This window comes from Aulostomus chinensis, chromosome 18 (genome assembly GCF_037954235.1).
Source record: "Aulostomus chinensis isolate RoL2024-O1b breed Wild chromosome 18, RoL_Achi_v1.0, whole genome shotgun sequence".
Lineage (NCBI taxonomy): Eukaryota > Metazoa > Chordata > Actinopteri > Syngnathiformes > Aulostomidae > Aulostomus > Aulostomus chinensis.
The window spans coordinates 7837639-7857336 of record NC_141337.1 but is presented as its reverse complement, the minus strand read 5'-3'; the positions used below and the strand labels follow the sequence as shown (position 1 = coordinate 7857336).

Genomic DNA, 19698 nt, shown 5'->3' with positions numbered 1-19698 from the left:
GCTAATTGCAGAATAATAGCGCAGCGTGGGTACGTCTACAAACAAGCGGAAGCATTGTTATCATGTTAAGATACTTATACAGGCAAATAAATAAAACAGTACTTGGAATCAACAGTATTCAATTAAGAGATTTAGGGATTAGAGATGAGGCGAATACAGTTAGTCCACAGAGCTTTCTTAAATCTCCATGTAGTTTAATCTCAGCAAGCGTGCCTGGGATTGTTTATCCAGCTGGTTATAGTATAAGCTCACATCTTGACATCCCAATATCAGATGATATTAGCCAATACTTAAGAGAAGCTGGAGGCGATCGTACATTTATTAGGGTCTTTGTTGTTTATTTTGGTCAAAATCCCAACAAAAATTATCGCATGACATTTTACAAGAAAAGAGGAGGTTCAGAATCAGATAAGAAATCATTTGGAGGGAGCAGCGATGAAAAACTGCCTTCCAGGAGGCAGAAACGCAGATGTGCGGCTCTGTGCGGGCGGCCATCTGCCTCATGTGCGAGGGAGAAACAGATAGAGGGTCAGAGACAGAAAGTCAGACAGGAGGAGGGTCAGGTGTGGTGGACCCCATCTCACCTTGAGCACAGTGATGTTCCAAGCGTAGCTCTCCATGGCCTTCTGAAGCTTGCGACCCTTCAGACCCTCCTTTGCTCCGATGCGATGCAGGTCCTCATGGAAATCAAGACCTGGACGCAATCAAAAGTACATCTAAATTTCTGAATATAAACAACTTAAAGTGCTGAAAAGACTAAAACATGACAGTATGATGAACAACAAACCAAAGTCATTCATCCATTTTCTACACCGCTTAAGGGTGGGGGTGGGGGTGGGGGTGGGGGTGGGGGGGGCTTTCCCAGGTGGACGGGTCGCCAGTCACACCAAATTCAGAATGTTATATTTGTTGTACAACAAACATCAAGGCTAAGCAACTGATTGGTAATTGTTATGGCTTTGATTCTTAAAGAGAATACTGCAAATGTCTTGAACAATACCTGAAATCTGTGAAATTATGCACTAAACCAACATGTAAACTGTTTTCCAGTTTGACCACAGTAGCGGCCCGTCTTACCATGTACTGCATTAATAATTAGGGTTGGACTGAAGCATTGCAGCACAGGCTGACCTCTCATTAGTCAGTAGGTCGAGATTTATTCAAACATTTACTAAGCCTGGGTGCTTCAATAACAAACATGTCCAACTGACTAGTCTCAGCCTTCTTGTCTGTCTTTCTGACCTTCTTCTACTCAGCTCTCTCTCACTGCAAAGACAGTAACAAAGCATTATACAACGATATCGACATAAAGCCACTGTAAGCCATGCAGTTCTCAGCTCACCTCCTCAAGGGAGTCTTTTCTTTACGTCATATTGGATTTATTGATGGATTTTCTCCTATAAAAATACCTTTCTGTCAGGTAATGTAGTTACATCACCTGCCGCTAAACAAATCCATTTATTTGCAGCAGTGTTCTTGAGTCATTTCCCCACGTGTGCCTGTACAACTCCTCGTCTCACCCGACGCCAGGACCTTTGTTGTCGTTCATTTTGATGACGAAATAGTATTGCGGGATATCTGTTTGAGCAGTTGTGTGTTAACAGGGTTTAAGGATAATTTGATCATGTAATCAGGTGTAGTTAAGAGGCTGTTGCTGGTGCAGAGCTGAGCCGAGGAGGTCTGTGTTCACAGGGGAGTGAGGCACACAGGGAGCCGAATATGAGATGAAATTAGCTGGAGGCAGCTTGTCGCAACACAGCCTCTTCAAGCATTTAATTTCCCAATTATTAAGCATTTCCTTTCCCCAACAGTCACACAGTTGCTGTTCCTTACTGTCACTTAAACTCTTTGAAATGTGAGACGATAAACAAAATGCGGGCCCCACTGCGCGCACTTTTGAGACAGGATCTTATGCTTCACTTCTCTGGTGGAAACAAAAGGAAGAAGTGCAAGACGGAAAGACAGAGAGGAGAACTGAAGACACAACAGGATGTCTCTGATGAGCAGACACGCACACACACGCACACACGCACACACACACACACACACGCTGATAAAACACACAAACACACCTTAGTAAAGGCTACAGACATGGTTTTGGTTTCATAATAAGATCTCTTCTGCTTCAAATATGCAGAAAAGGAGACAGGAGGAGAGAAAATTGGCAAATGACAAAATCAAACAGAATGTCCAGATATGATGAAAACCCACAGTCTGATACATCCAGTCAGATCAATGTTTCAGTCATTTACGTGAAGGTGTGAGAACTGCGATCAGAATACGATACATGGGATTTTCCTGCAGCGGTAGCGGTGGACCAACAATGACTTTTCAAATGCAGAGAAAGAAGGAGACATCTTTATCCCTTTGGATTTCCATGGTAATGGAATCGACACGGACTGGCCTCAAACCATACCAACACAGCAAGAGTCAGGGAGGGAGTGTTTGCACGGAAAGGACATCAATAAATAAACACTGTCAGGGAGGCAGAGGCTCCCAAACCCATACAGTGTGCTCCTGGCCCAGCATTTACATGTGAAGAGGCTACATTCAAACCAGCACGCCTCATAGCCTGAACACGAGACACACGTCGATAGTGAAGGTCAGTAGACTTACATTATATGAGAAAAAGTCCATCATTGTTATTAGTCCAACAAGAACTGGACTTTGAAAATAGCTGTTAATCGTGCTTTGCAAAGTCAAGCAAACCTCACAAGATAATGCAGTTTGGGATGGATTGTGCTTCCTAATAAGCACCAAATTGGGGTTCCTGGGTGCCTGTTATCATGTGTTCCATGCACCATTTGACCGTATTCAACCCAGGCCAGGGAGGTTTCATCACAGCAGGCACTTTTGGACTGATGAGGGGACTTCAACAGTGCTATAAATTTGTCAAGTTTTCTTTACTACCCTCTGAATTTATGTCTTTTTCAACAGCTGCTAGCGAACTTGTTTGGCATGCGATGCAAAAGGTCAGCAGGATGAAAGTCTGATTGCAACCAGTTGTAAGGGTGCTTCCTGTCAATAAAACCATTCTTCCCTGGTTCTTGTATACTGGGGTGACACTGGTCTATTAAATGACCTCATCTTCTGCAACTGGACGTGTAAACCCACTAAAGGTCTATAAGTCCGAACTGCTCTGTAAGATAGCGTACCATAGCGCTCCCCCCAGTATCCCGCCTCACCAGTCCATCAAGTGGATCTGTCCATGTCTACCCAGGTCAGAGGTCAAGCACAAATAAACAAATGAATCAAAACAGAAAGAGTGGCACAAAAAACACAAATCTGCCTGAACCAAAAACACACATCTTCACCTTCTTAAAATAACTGCCTAAGTCAACCATCCATCCATTTTCTATACCGCTTATCTTTTAAGGGTCGCGAGGGCTGAAGCCTATCCCAGCTAACATTGGGCGAGAGGCGGGATTCACCTTGGACAGGTTGGCAGTTCATCGCACGGCCATCAGAAGCAATTAGGGGCTCAGTATCTTGCTCGAGGATACTTGGACATGGTCACCGGGGGAAGTAAGGTGATAGAACCAACAACCCTTTGGTTGCTAGATGGCCACTCTACTCCTGAGCCATGCTGCCCCTGCCGACGTCATTTTTGTCTATTTTTTTTTTTTTTGCTTAAATCAACTACATATGATGTTTTGTCTCTTGATTGTGTGTTTTCTGAAAAACTTGTGAAAAACTTGTGAAAAAATAACTTATTAAGAAGGTGATGATATGAAATGAATAAAGGACCAATTATGAATACTTTAATGGTGAAGTGTAGTTGGAGCGTGGGCAGAGACTACATCCCATTGTTTAAGGTTTTACATTAAGTCTCTGCAAAATGGCAAACAGGACAAAGTGCAAGAGACTTTTATTGATATACGTTTTCATGCAGATTTGTGCGTGTAATACTCAGAGGACTGAAAAAGATTCCTTAACACGGTCCAGAGGAAAGTTAGGAGAAAGTTGAAACTGATTTGATATGTGTTTCGCAAACACCATGCGTGCGCGCGCACACACGCGCGCACACACGCGCGCGCGTGTGCGCACACACACACACACACACGGAGGTAGCATCTGGAGGTGCCAAAGTGTGCATCCCAGCTGTCTATCTGGCCTTCCATTAGCGATGCGTGATGGCGAGCCTTCAATAGTGCCCGAGGGGGGAATCATCCAACACCTCTCCATACTCATCAACACATCAGTGCCACTGCCCAAATTAAACTGTGCTGCAATAATGACTGGGCATAAATTGAACACAGGAAGGGGAGAGGATGGGAGGGGGAGGGGTTGCGGGGTAGTAAGACTCAGTGCAACCTACAACTAACGCGCATCACTGTTCGATCTTCTCTGTTTGGGATATGCACTGCTTTAAAAATGCTCAGATTTACAATGAAAGGCAACGTACAAGGTAAGAGGTGAGTTCAGGTCTGTCATTGTACTGCCAGCGTGATTATGGGTTTGACACAACAGCATTTAGCTGATGAGCAGAGCACACTTTTGATGGCTGGGACAAAAGTGTGAGCTCCAATCAACAGCCCTAAATTAAGCTTGGATTCAGAACACACACGCACACGCACACGCACATGCACACGCACACGCACACGCACGCACACACACACACACACACACACACACACACACACACACACACACACACACATCCTTGTACTTATATCTTTGTGAGGACTTTCATTTAAGTAATACATTCCGTAGCACCTCACCCTAATCCTATCCATCTCAACTGACTGCCTGAGCCTCAACTTGAACCTAAACCTAACGTGAACCTTATTCTAACCTCAACCCTAAAACCAAGTCTTGACCTTCAAACAGCCCTTTGAAGAGGTGAGGACCGGCTAAAATGTCCTCACTTCCCAAAAATGTCCTCACTCTGTTGGTTAAATATGTATTCTAGTCCTCAATATGTAGCCAGTACAAGAACACACACACACACACACACACACACACACACACACACACACACACTACCCTGCCCTATCCCATCTTCTCCCCGATGCTGACAGCCCTCTAATAGCACCTTTTTCTGTGCCTCACACAGCCATTACAACAAAATTATACCTTTTGGCTTCCAGTTTGATCACAGCAACAAAACCTTCAATTCCATACCAATCCAACATCTCACTGTGAATCTCTGTTTTTGAGCTGTTGCTTTTGTCAACGTCAGTCTGCACATAATCATATGGCTTATGAATGGAGCATTCAGTGCCTGTCAGTCCATCAAAAGATTTAAATTCAGCCTTTTTGAGCTGTCTGAAAGATGCAGTGTTTTGTCAGGGTAACATTCCACTGTCCTTCGTGGTTTTCCAGTGGATAGAACTACTTTTCATAAGAGCAAGGCTAAACAAGACAACCAGAAAGAGCTCATTTAGCATAGGAGACAGTTGTGTTGTAGCATCTGTGCAGGTGAATCAGTGTAACATTTAATTAGCCACGGGCGATAAAACAATAGCAATATGTGAATGCAATAAACACTTTATCAAAAATAAGAACATCGTTCAATTGCCTGTTTAATAGTTCCATCGAAATGAACTGAGTGAAAACTGCCATGAAAGCACATAAAGTTGGGTTGTGTGAACAAACCAAACATGTGCTCCCTCTCTGGCTCATAAACACCCGATCACACCTTTGATAACAGAGTGAGCTGCAAGTGACACGCAAGATCAGAGTGGGACAATGAGTACGGACGGTGATGACTGCCGACAAAAAAGAAAAGGCAAGCTTGCCAGTATTGCAGGTTTTTTTTTTTTTTTTATCATTGCTATTGACTGAAGAAGAAAGTCATTAATCAACCAAATTAGCCAAAAAAAAACAATCCTAAAAATAAATGCTTCAGCCTTTTCATCCTTTGTCACTTACGTCAGCAATACTGTATAGAACAGTAATATTTTCTTTCTTTCTTTCTTTCTATTCCACTCTGTCACTTCCTTTCTCCCCTTGACTCATCCCTGGGGGAAGGGGTCCTGCTTATCACCCCTGTCGTACCTCGTTGCCCTCATGTATTCCCTCTCTTTTAAGGCACATTCACATCATGCCATCCGTATCGTCCCCCCCAAAGTCCAGTTTCGTGTGGTCCGACTTCTTGGTGATTCCAATCAGATTCCAATAGGTGAGCTTTGCAGCATGAAATTCCAGTAGTCCACCAAATAGCAAAACTACAGTTTTGGAGGACAAAAAAAATCATCTGCTCCACTGGATAATGTTCCTTGAGTAGAGTTGGCCTACACCTTGTCTTTACATTGCCATGCTGCAAACTCTAGAGTCTCCAGCTCAGCGATGAAGTAATTGTGCTCAGATCAGGGTCGCAGCATTGTGACTGAGAGAGGGACAATGGTGTGAGGCCAAGTGTGAGAATACCCTCTGTCCTCCACTTCAGCATGGAGTGGCGGTTTTTGTCAGAGGAGTCTGCTTTATCTTACGGTCTGTTTTTTTTTTTTTTTTTTTTTTTTTTAACTCTATGCTCCTGAGTTTAACCAAGAATTTTACTTATCTTGTAAGAAACATGAGACTGTCTGTCGCTATCTTGCGTTCGCCTCTTTCAAATGCAAAGCAAATCTGTTTTCCTTTCTCTTGCGTGCTTTTGGAAGCCATTCCCTTTCATTAAAAGACACCGAACAATTATTCAGAAGATTGAGATCATTCAGAAGCCATTCTTACCAGATGCAGTTAAACAGTAAACGGGTCTCCAATAACTTAGCAATGTGTGACGGAACACATCAGTCTAGTTCTCCTCATCAGGGACAATTCTATTGTTATAATGCAGCACAGTGTCACGTCATTCTTCATTTGCACTAAAATGTTCTGTTCGCAACTACTTTAAAAACTTCATACACTGCATATGGAAAAGCTTTGCCTTCCTGAGAGCGACATCAATCACTGCACTCTTTAGCATGCAGTGCAGACAACAGAGACCTGATGAGACAGGAAGCAGATGGAGATGACAGAGGGGGCAGCGACTGGTGGAGCGGCCGTCTGCAGTTCTATCTTAGTCATTTGTTTATTAATGCAGGGGGCAGATTATGGTGACAGATTTAAAAAAAAAAAACGTTGATGTACAAAAGCAGCATTACAACACAACTTCAGAGAGATCAGTTGTGGTTTGAGGCAGTGGCGAGTAAAACGAAGGGGACCTATTTGATTGATTTGTGCCGTCAGGTGGTTGGCGGATGGTGCCATGTGTGTGCTGTGCCTTTTCGGGGGAGTGTTCAGCCTAATTTTGGTATTTAGAGGGTGCGTCGTCAGTCAATAGAAACCTAAACATTCGCAGGTGTGTTTCAGGCGTGACATCAGTCAAACCATTCAGAGTGCCTTGTGTCTTTCAATTTCAAATGCAGGCTGTGTGTTGTGATTTCAATGGCGGAGGCATTTCATCTCGGAGTAGCGAATGCTTCTTATCTGGAAATGAACCACCTCTTGCACCAGGTGAAGGCGCACGAGCACATCCTATACAGGAGCAACCAGAGGGAAGATGCCCTGGGAGGAGGTGGCGCCCAATGTTTCTACAATATCAGGCATCAATAGAGCCGCATTGTAAAGCCGTCCATCTGCTCCTCGGCCTGTTGTGCCCTTTAAATAGCACTTCATAGATAATGCCATTGACAAAGACCAGCCCCCTCTTGGTCTACGGCGCAAATGTTTTGTGGCACCCCAAAATAGCACCAGACTGGCCTCATTAACATACTTAAGAATACAAGCTGGTGCAGGTGGAGTGCAAGTTCATTTGGTAGTTGATCATAGTATCGAAGTAACCCTCACCCCATCGCTTTACTTTATAAAGGGATTCTGGTTTTGAGGAATGTCATGAAGCCTTTCTGTTTGGAATCATCACAGGGAGGTCTGCAGGACAACTGATTCTGCTCACGGTGACATTTTGTGTCGATGAAAAAAGTGTCACTTATAAAATGTGATGTTTTAAACAGACGGGAGAGCTGAACTGTCATGACAGCTGGAAAAAAAACAAAACAGCACACCCCCTGAAAGTGAAAACAAAATGTAAACACTCATTTGGAGAAACCAACAGTCACTTGACTGCTGCACCCATGGCACAACTTCTTTGCTCAGTTACTCTGCAACAAACTCATTTCTGGTGCTGCACCAGAAACAACCATTGGATTACTGATCAGCAATGTTGAAAAATATTTCTCGGGCATCTTGTTTTAAAGCAACACTGAATCAGATTATATACTTTTAAAGCTATGATATTTTTAATTGATCTGAGCTACAACAAAGGTCTCAAGGCAGGAATGCTCTGATATGGGAGTTATGTACATTTGAAAACAGATGGAGGCGTGAATGCAGGGGAGTGGGTGACAGGGCAAAGTCTTGTGTCTGGCATGCAACTGAGGCCCCTCGGGGCTGTCGTTCCGGCCCTCTGCCTCTCTGTATTGTTCTTACATAGATGTACTATTGTGAGAACCCTTTAATTCCACATTTGGGAATTTCCATGTTTTCACTTCAGTTGGATTGGAAGGATTACATGGAGCTTGAGAACACGGTTTCCATTTATGGGCTTTTGAGGCCCTTTATTCAAATTAATTCACTTATTTGAAATAAACACATAAAGCAGTGTTGATTTCCTTGTAGGCATTGAGAATATTTTTTTTTTTACCTGACAGCAGCGAGCTAAACATTGGCCTCCAGTCCCCAGCTCCACTGCTGTGAGTGAGGCGGTGTGGGGTTTAAGCTCTGCTTAACTCTGCAGTCATCTCCTTTGAAGATGTTTTCAGCTCTGGGCCGGGGAACCTCGGGCCCAGGGGACAGCTCTGTGATTGAAGCCCCAGTGTTCAACCTACATCCCTGGGTAATTGCACAACACGGCTATCTTGGTGTGTCGCTGGTGCTGAGGGAAGCATATGCTTGCCTCTGTGTGACGCCGGGGAGGAACGCTGGGCATAGCAGGCTTAAATTGGTTTATGGAACCCAGGATATTGGGTTGGAATGAGCAAGCAAGCCGGTCTGTCTGGTCAACATGATCACATCTCACCTGTTTTTACTCCTTTACACCGACTCCTATTTCACTCTAGAATTGATTTTAAGAGCTTCCCGATTACTTTTTGGGGGCTTCATGGCCACTCACCCTCCTACAGTATATGTCTGACCTCGAAGTATCATACAAACCTGTGTTCAGTACCCTGATTTTACTGCCCTTGACCTGCTTTATCCTTATTTCTACTATCAGTGCTCTTAGCATTAACATATATCTCATAATGTACTTGTTTTTACATGTAGTTTAACCACCCCTCCCCATGTGTGACCGGGTTCTCTCCAGGTACTCAAGCTTCCCCCCACATGTCAAAAACATGCAAGTTAGGTTAAATGGAGGCTCTAAAATTGCCTGCAGGTGCGAATGTGACTGGACGTCTGTCTCTATATGCGGCCCTGCAATGGAGTGGCGACCCATCCAGGGTCAACCCTGCCTCTCGCCTGGTGGGGCTCCAGCCTATAAAAGGTTGACAACGGATGGACAGATCACTACACTTCCTCAGTCAAGGAAGGGGTGTTTTTAGACTTAGGCTCACTTTTGTTCATTTTTGTGCTTGTTGTGAAACAATTTATTTTTTTTACCTATAATACTTACATTGTATTGTGCTATAAATTAAAAATCCATACAATAATAAGCAAAAAAAACATTCAAAGTAATTGCAAGTGTCGTTCTGTGTTTGCACCACATATTGACACTCCAAAATTCCCTGTTGGATTAACATGCAAATTTCTTAATATATATATATATATATCAGCAGTTAAAATACAAAATATCTGACTTTCCTTGAACAAATTATATGTGATGTATGCCTTTATTCGGAAAATAACAGCATCTAAGCGAAAAATGATAACATCTGAGTGTTTTTATTCTAAAAAAATGACTAAAAATAAACCATTTGCACTAACCAGATCTTCAAAGAATTCTGCCTGATTGATTCAGCTGAGACATGAAACATTCATCAAAACTGCAGGATGTGAAAACCTGTAGACAGCTGAAAACTTTTACTTTTTGTAAAATAAATTATGAAAGAAATCTATTTTATTTCCTTATTTATGGCATTATATTTGTATATTTGTACAGAGTTTTCCAATCTCCTGGCCATGAATGTGCTGTTTCCATAGAGGTGCAGGATATTGTGGTGAAGAATGAGCCCATCCTGAATAAAACTGGAGCAAAACAAACAAACAAACAAAAAAACACCCTGAAACGGCTCGGGAGGGTTGAAAAATCTCCCACAGACCTACATCTGTCAGTTGTGGTTCATTTCAGAGAGGTCTTTATTTGCCTGCTGCATAAAGATGTGCAGCAGGAACATGTAAAATATGTTCCTATGTGTCAATTTTAACCTCTCCTGGAGGCAGGAGGCTGGAGCTCTCACACTAAGCTCCCTGAAAAAAAAAAACAAAAAAACATGACAAAAGGCTTCTTTAGTTCCATCCTTTTCTCTGTTTTGCCATCCTCCCCCTCTCACTCCACACTCTGTCAAAGCTATTCATTTCTCTCCTCTCAAAGGAGGTTTCTGCTCTACGTCCCTTTTCTCCTGCAGCCCTTTATCTGTGTGGCTGGCTGATTGTTTTCACCTGCCCACTGACATGATAACTACTCCGCGCTGATTCACCGATGATGGCCAATCGACAACAGCCCCTGTTGTAGATGTTGAGATGTAGTAGGAGTGGATACACTACGCTCGCTCTATTAGGCAAGAGGACACATAATGCATTTGAAGGCTGCAGATGAGCGCTCTTCCACTATATGAGTCATTGAACCGAAGAGAACGAGCCTGTTTGGCGAATGTCGCTTTTGTCTTGTGGTTTGCTTAAGCTGGTGCGCATTAGCGGCTGTTCAAATCGGAGCCGAATTTAAAAGCAGAGGATTCGATCGAGATGCGCGACCACACTCGCTGTCCATCCCCCAGCGTGGCGACTCCAGGGACTCCAAGATACAGAAACTGATTAAATGTGACTTCAGGATAAAAAAAAAACAACAACATAAAAAAAACAACAGCAGCAGCATGGAGGTGGACAGTCATTGTAAACTGGCCGCATTGCTCGTGTGCAATATGTTTTGCAGAGAAAAGCAGAAGCAAATGTGGATGAAGTCATGAGAAGACTGACTCTGTATGGGTTCTGTTTTCTGTTTAAATATGTGGTCATATTTGTTCTTAATATTCATGTTATTTTTTGTGTGAACTCCCCCATAGACTTCCATTGTCTGAGCACAAAACGCATCATGTTAGCATACTGAATGACTTAAGAAATGGCGTGCCATTCATGCAACATTTGGTGATACAAGCCTGGAGTTACACTTCCGCCCAAGGCGCTACGGTTTGGTAGCTGTACACAAAATATGAAATAGTTTCTCGATCAACTTGATCTCATTGGCTACTGCAGGTTTCTGCTCAGTAATACATAACTTTTCCTTTTGATGACGAGGGGGTGGGAGGTTGACTCAGACCCGAGGTCAGCCTGATTATCCGGCAGTGTACACCCAGCACAGAGAAACACTGAATGGGTTGTTTGGATTTATCCTTGAATTGTAAGAGGCACCTTCAACAGGGAACTTTATGCCCTCCACTCGTCTCACCTCAGTGTTACAAACTGATCACCTGTGCTTTCACCTGTTAAACACCTTGTTGTTATCAACATAGGTCACCCACCTGCCCGCTGTGCTTGTGTGAGCTTGGAGTAGACCACGTCGGCCGACTCTATCAGTGTTCTGCTGGTTTGGATCATCTAGACGAAAACAACAGGAAAAGTCATTATCAGTTGGCATTGTTTCTCACACCAGCATTTCCTGGAAAGCACACTGGGAATTTTTATATCACATGAATATGACTCAAATGGAAAGGAGGAAGGAAGTCACTGAGAGGTGTCACTGTTTATTTCAACAAGTCAGACAAGATGTATACGGCAGTATAACGCTGCCAATATCTGTGAGATTTCTACGCGCAGATGTAGAGGACTCAACTCAAACAACCACACATGCATATGATTTTTGCAAATGTTTTCACAGCATTCACACACATGGAGCTCATCTGCGCTCACAGTTACTGGCACTGTTACACCGCCATAAACCGAGCTGTCATGCAAGCGCGTTTGTCTGATTCTCTTAATTAGGATAAGATCATAATCACTGAAAGCAGATTACTTGTGTACAAACAGCACTGTCAAGTTTATTTGCTCACTGTTGCTGTGTCACATTTTAAGCAGTGAGGCTGTTTCGCAGTGCAACAACTGTTTCTTCAAACATGCGGCTTGGACTGTGCCTGCGTTTCCACCTCTACTGTCGTCTACTATCTGTACCGAAATGGCACGCGTACCGCGAGGAAGCAAAGACTGGCAGTGATTCAGGTTCCAATTTTCACCTCCTCACTTCCAATCTGACCAACATGCTGCTGCGCGGTTAAAGACTGAACCATCAGGTCACAGGCTGACAAGGAGCAGCTGGATCAGCCCTGCAAAATTGAGGAGGAAGCTAAGCGAGCAGGGAGACAGGAAGTGCACTCTCATATAGCGTGTGTGTGTGTGTGTGTGTGTGTGTGTGTGTGTGCCTTGTCTTGTTTCCTCTCATTTTGGTTTCAAAAGCTTGACAGTTTTGTACATTCCCTATTATCAAATAAACACAGAAGCATAATTGTTTTTTGGGTTTGTTTAGTAAATCTGTATGGAGTTGTAGTAATAATGAAATTGAGCTGGAAAGAAGTCTTGAATGCAACATTTGTAACCACACTACGCCTTCCTTGATTTCTGCTTCGACCGAGTGTTGACGCACAAGTGCTGACTCTCGATGAGATGCTGGTAAAACTAATCTGAATATTGACAGACAGCTGCTGGTTTACCAAGTCTCCAAACCATAATTTTTCAGCTGAAAATCTGCTACAGTCTCTAAAGTCTTGAGAGTTGAAATTAAAAAAAAGAATTCTACATATTGTGCTCGAACTGTGCAAAATGACTACCCGCAGCTGGTTGAAACCTGGCTATTGGAAATTAATTTTCCTATTGGCTGATTTTCTGTCAGTAGTGAAGAAGAGGCTCGGCAGCGAGTCGTGGGCACCCTTTTTCAAGTCTGTTAAGATGGAGACGAATCATTCACACCAGGTTTACGTGCTCTCGCCTCAGCTCGAAGAGGCTTCTGAGACGAAGCTCAGGGGCATGACACTGGTGAAAGGGAGTTCAGCCCAGAATGACATGTATAAAAACTCTTGATGTAGTCTTAAACTCCAGAAATTGTTGTTTTCCTCTCAAATCTTCATGAATATTTTTGAAAAATCCAGTTTAAGAGGCTTTTTTTGGGGGGAATCTATAAAAACACCCATTGAAGAGCGTCTCAGAGTACACTTGTACATCAGGTCAGCAAAACAAGATTTTCACTCGGTATTTTTAATCTTCCCTTTAGCATGTCTGTCCCTCCCCATCTCTGTCTGTCTATCTCTCTCTGTCTCACTTTCTCTGATGTCTTCATGTTTGGGTCGGCTCTGATGTTTCTGCCTCCGAAAAGAGAGCTCTCCATCGCTGCTGTCACCGAGTGTTTGCTCAGAGTGTGATTCTGAATCTCCTCTGAAAAATGCCATGAAATAACCTCTGTTGTGATTTGGCGCTTTAAAAAAAAAGAAGAAAAACAAAACAAAAAAAACCCACACACACACACTGGGCCCTTTGTTCTTGAGCAGGAGTGTGTCAACAGGCCAATTTTTAGAAAGCAAACGCAAAAACAACAAAAAAGCCCCGACATCCAGGAGTTAATGAGCAGTACACTTCCTCCTCAGACGATATCATCAGCTGTGAAAAGTACCATAACAGGCATGACCGACCGGAACAGCAGTCTTTGTCTGTGCTGGAATATTAACAGCCTGCCTGTAGCCGCATACTGCAGAATATCAGCGTCAAAACGTCCCAAAAATAAACAATTCCAATCATCCTTTACAAAAACATTTCATTGGGGTTAACAAAAATTGGACTTGTGGGTTGAAAAACCCCCCCAAACAAACACTGTTAATAATGCAACTCTGTGCGTTTCTGCTTGACCCCATGGAACGGGTTTGTGGACTGGAGCATGGGAGCTGCTCTGACAGCCTCTCGGTCCCAGGCATCATAAAAGCAGAAGCTGATTCTACGTGGAGCCGCTGCCGCTGCTTCTGATGCCTTCCTGGAGGTGTTAGAGGCGGAAGCAGCATCGACCCCGGCAGCATGGGAGGCAACAACTCCGTTCCTTGTTTGTGACCCACTTCAGCAGCTAAACTTCTAGCCTCAGAGGGGACGGGGGTGATAATTACGGACAGAATCCTCAAGCCTGTTTTTTTTTTGGGGGGGGGGGGTGTGTGTGCCAATGTCAAGAGGTGAAGAACACAGCCTTCTTCTAAGAGAGGAGGCAGAATGAGAAGGACTTGTCAAATTATACAAAGACTGGTGCAACTTGACAACATGATGGGGGCGGGGGGGGGGGGGGCTAAGACACATGTGAGGGCTTCTGTGAGTGAATTAATCAAATGAAAGGAGGAGGGTAGCACAAAATCAACCGCTTTGTATGATCCTTGTTCGATGCCCAGAGCAGCACAGTGTTTGACACTTTATCTTGGAGTGTTGCTGTCTCAGATGCATTTATGTGTCTCAACTAGATTTTTTTTTCTAATTAGACTTTGGTAACAAATATTGTTTTGTTGAAAGTATTGCAAAGGTATGTTAAGGAAATTTGATGCACTATATACCATTATTTTGTTGTCTGGACCATTGCAAGTTTTCAGGTGCGTGATGTGTGTGTGTGTGTGTGTGTGTGTGTGTGTGTGTGTGTGTGTGTGTGTGTGTGTGTGTGTGTGTGAGATTAAATATTGACTTCTTAGGACATATCAAGCTGCTAAAACACTTTCCATCCACTCCAAACAGAGGCAACATCACATGTTGTTGCGTGATGGGTCACCTCACACATCCTGGGAGATTTCCTGAGTGGGGACATTGAAATCCACCAAACAGGCAGATGAAATAGGTGTCTAGCTCAATTCTCAGCCTTCCAGGCACAGCTGTGAGTCACATATAATCCTGTGATTAGAGGGAACTGAAAGCAGAGACGCCACAGAGTTGGACAACAGTTGAACCGCATTTTTGTGATAGATTCTCACAATAACATGAATAGAAACAAATAGGTGAATGTGATGGTGCATTTGCAGACTCCGTAGGGGCACACATGTGCCTGCAGGATATTTACCATGTCGTAGGCGTTGAGCACTTTGCGCAGCAGCTCCGGAACTGGACCCTGAGCCTCCATGGTGGGGTACGTCTCACTCAGGTCCACTGTCACCCTCAGAGATCGCTCGCTGTTCATCAGCCAGGAAGACACTGTCAGGATGCACTGCTTCATGTTGGCTGCTGGCGTCAGACCACAGAGCTCCTTGAATGACACCATGGCATTCTGAGGCGAACACACACACACACACACACACACACACACACACACACACACACACACACACACACACACACACACAATGGGTATATAACTTTTTAAAGCAAGTAAACAAGGCTTAAAACATGAAGTAGAGCACAAAAAAGCCCAGTAAAAACCACCTAAAATGGCACAAACCTTGCCTCGGGTCTTAAAATGTCTATCTTGATTAATATAATGCTCGGTTGAATGTTATCTCAAAATCAAAATTCTTCTACAACCACATCTGCATTTTTCTTCCAGTTTGGCTTTTCAAGAATATCTTGTGCCATTCTGTTTTATTCCTAACATCTTTTATCACTACCACCGCAGTCAGTCTCTGTTTCAATGAAACCAACTAAATCAAGAATCATACTTTCTAAATAAAATAACTGCAAAGTTATTCTACGGGGCAAAAGACAGACTGCGAAGAGATATGACACACACAACAGTCACTTCAACAGATGACCTTGGGATTGAAGATTTAATGAGAGGGACTGACAAACTCTCCACAGAGCACAAACAAGATAATCTGTCTTGACAAAATGATCAGTTTCCCATAACGTCAGTCTGCTTATTCAACAGCCCGGAGGCTCTGAGGCGCCAAACCTCGGACCACAGCCAGGAGGTGCTAATCACATTTCCTCGCTCATTCCTCTCTTTCTTAATTTCTCCTACTCATCTATCCCATTATCTACAGCTTTTCCACCACAAATATTTTCCCTTCTTGGGCGAACTAAACTATCAAATTCAATACAAATCACTCCTGCGGTTCGTCTCTGAGCACAAGAGACAAATGGACCATTTTACATTTTAGCTAAAATGCCGCGACATCTCTCGTGTATTTAATTTATCACTGATGGGAAATCTTTTCCCTTCATCAAGGGCAGATGTGTTTCATTCAGGGGAACTGGTCAGCCGTTAATCACAGCGCTCAGTTTCTACTGATGTGTCCTTGAGAAAAATTGGAATAAAAAAAAAAAATATATATATGAATTTAAGCCTCAAAAAAAGGAAGTAATTTCATCCAAAACAAAGAGAAATCTGTTTCTGTTTTGTTTTTGTCACTTTATGATGGTATTGTTTTCTTGAAAATGTCTTTTTTTTTTTTAATCTTGTTTCAGAATGTGAGAATTTCCTCTAATTGTCAACCTACACACCTAAAGTCAGGACTATTTTCAAAAGCAGCTTCTAAACCTTTGCAAAGACACATTTCTTCATGTATTTGGATTAATCATAATCTCAGGGCCAAGCCTGCTTTCCAGCTCACTTCCCTGAGAGCCCAAAGTCTCTCCGGCACCCATTACATTCTCCTGCAGGCATGGGAATTCAAGCAAAGTAACCAGGCCAACTGCTTTTCACCGTCCATCCGGTTAATTAGTTTGATTAATGGACAAAAAAAAAAAAAAGAACGGAGAGTGAGAGAGAGTCTGAGAGTGCAGGAGAATGGTGTGATGCTGATGATGATGAGAAGTAAAGGAAATACAAGCCAGGTGACAGACAGAAAGAGAAAGACAGAGAGACAGAGAGAGAGAGAGAGAGAGAGAGAGAGAGAGAGTGAGAAGGTAAACTTGGAGAGGTGGTGTTAATATTTAGAAAACCGTTCACACACTCAGCACTCTGCAGTGTGGGAACCAGCTGTCTCCCCTGGCTAGACCTCCAGGCCTGCAGGAAAAATCTACATGGCCTTCCCCAGAGGATTTGCTGTCACCGCGGGGCCCGACCTTCCTGTAGACGGAGAGTGTGGTCAGGGGATGCAGTTGGCATCTATATGCTGAGCCTCAGCCACAGTTAACACCTCTTGCGCCACTGAAAGCAGCTACTGAGGCACACAATGGTGGAAGCTGGGCATCTCTGAGGTGCTGGTGCAGGATTATGTGTGTGCGTGAACCAGCGTGTGTGACGACATGTGTTGGCGTCCAGCCGGGGGTCCTGGCTGAAGTTATTAGCATTCATTAGGCTTTGTAGAATTCCACGTGTGGATGCATGGGACCACAAATGTGTTTCAGTCACTGTGATGCAATAAAAGGCCATACTGTTTCCAAGCGATGTTACAAAACCCAATGAGAGGATTGTGTTTTTAATTAGTCCCCTCCCCCCCACGTAACTCCCCTTCCAACATTCCCCAAATGAGAGCTTTGTGTCCCGTTACAACACTGCTTTTGTGTTCGTCTGCCCCCCCCCCGCTCTCTGACCGTTTCCCTCCTTCTATCTGTGCATTCTCACTTCCTCTCTTGAGGGAAACAGCATTGAGTAATGGTGAATGCTACAGAGCCGATGAGGAAACCCATACTTTTCAGCAAATTAAAACAGAAACTCCCTCCAGGCTGGCAGCTCTGCTCCACTTCCATCAGCACTTTGTAAAGTTCCTGAGCAGCAGCGGCAGCAGCGGCAGTAGCACTCCAGGAAGGATTCAAGTCGCGTGTAGAAGTAATTGATTTGTTGCTCTGATCCAAAAACAAAACACGGCAATCCATCTGTCCACTGGTCAGTGTCTTTTTATTAGTCGAATGCCCTTGTCTCTCTCTGTTATTATTCAAAGCAAACCACCTGGAAGCTTTGCTGTGGGATGAAAGAAGTCTTAAAAGCGCTTGGCGAGGGAAAAAAGAAAAATTAACAACAACAAAAAAGCCCTCTTGACGGCAACATCTGATGTGTGTACGTTGCTATCGAGGCATAAGATCATTTTAATTTGTGTACCGGAGAGGTTTCTTTTCCTCACATTAATATCTAATTTCCGGTCAAGGGCGGTGAGGATTCCAGAGCTGTCCAGCTTCTTGTGTCCTCAATATCTCGCTCCAGATCCAAAGCACCAGGATCAACACAACAACATTACCTTGAATTTACATTTGAAAGGCAAAAGGACTTATTTACAAAACCCCTTCATTCACCCTCTTTCATTCTTTGAATCAACTTTTATCTCTTCATTTCAAAAAGACACATTTACATTTCAAACCTGTGGAAAATGTGTTGTGTTGACCAGTTGTTTGATCAGGTTAAATGCAGACTGATAGACATGCAATCGTCTATTCCCCCAGCACTTTTTTTCTCTGAGCCTGTCGATTAGATTCTGAGAGACATTCGAAACAGACACGAGTGTCAGCTGTGACAAACGGCCGGTGATTTATCTCCATACTTAGCACGAGATCCCCGATTTGAGTTTCACCATAGCAAGGAGAGCCTGGCAATGAATCAAAATTTAAGTTCCACTATAATTTAGGCTTTCAATGATTATACATCAATTTTCTACCGCTTATCCGTTAAGGGTCACGGGGGGGGGGGGGGGGGGGGGGCTGGAGACGATCCCAGCTGGCTGAGCAAGAGGCAGGGGTTCACCCTGGACGTGTCGCCGGTCCGTCGCAGGGCCATCAGGAACAATTAGGGGTTCGGTATCTTGCTCAGAGTTAGGGTTAGGGTTAGGGTTAGACACTTGGACATGGTCACCGGGGAAAGTGAGGATCGAATCAGCGACTCTTCGGTTACCCTACCTCCTAGCCATGCCACCCCCTGCTTTCAATGATTAGAAAGCAAGATATTCAAGATAAAATGATTAATGTGTCATATTCTGTTACACAATGATGGTGTTGTATTGTGAGGGTATGACAGAGGAGGAGCTTCCAGTAAAAAAAAAAAACAACAACCAAAAACTACACAGCTGTTAAAGTAATTTTTCAGTTTCAGTACACATATACGTATATATATACACGTATATACGTATATATACACACATATATATACACACGTATATATACACGTATATACGTATATACATACGTGTATATATACATATATATACATATATATATATATATACATATATATATATACATACACACACACACACACACACACACACACACACACACACACACACACAGAGCGAGCTTTACCCTCAACAACAGAATGCATGACAGCATGCTGCTGGGTCTCTGATCACATCTATTTTGTTTTCTGCACCATTACACTGAGGTCACTGCTCACTGATAATGGATACAGCTTTTTATGACCCGAAACAGATGAGTCTGTCTAATTTTATGTCTTTGCACATAGCCAAGCATCAACATTATAAATCTGATTATGTTAATCCTGTCTTCATCCAACACATTTTAAATCAAATTAAAGGAGCTGATCGACAATTTGATGTAAGTTAGATAGCAATATTTATATCAAAATAAGTCTTTATGGAGGGAACTCTGTCAGGCACCATGTCAGGCGATGTCATCTTTCTCGCTAAAAGTTTTAATTATCGCTTAAATACAACAGATCATGGCCTCTTCTTCTCATTC

The 19698-nt window shown here is 43.3% G+C and overlaps 1 protein-coding gene across 1 annotated transcript in view; it reads right to left on the bottom strand.

Moving 5' to 3' along the window:
- Window positions 1-19698, bottom strand: part of LOC147244925 (inactive phospholipase C-like protein 2) — a 73290-nt gene that overhangs the window by 6523 nt on the left and 47069 nt on the right. The window contains exons 3-5 of the mRNA XM_086185800.1: window positions 15197-15400; window positions 11655-11730; window positions 585-694 (exon numbers count right to left, since the gene is read on the bottom strand). Of these exons, the coding sequence (XP_086041926.1) occupies window positions 585-694; window positions 11655-11730; window positions 15197-15400 (390 nt within the window). The remainder of the gene's footprint in view (window positions 1-584; window positions 695-11654; window positions 11731-15196; window positions 15401-19698) is intronic.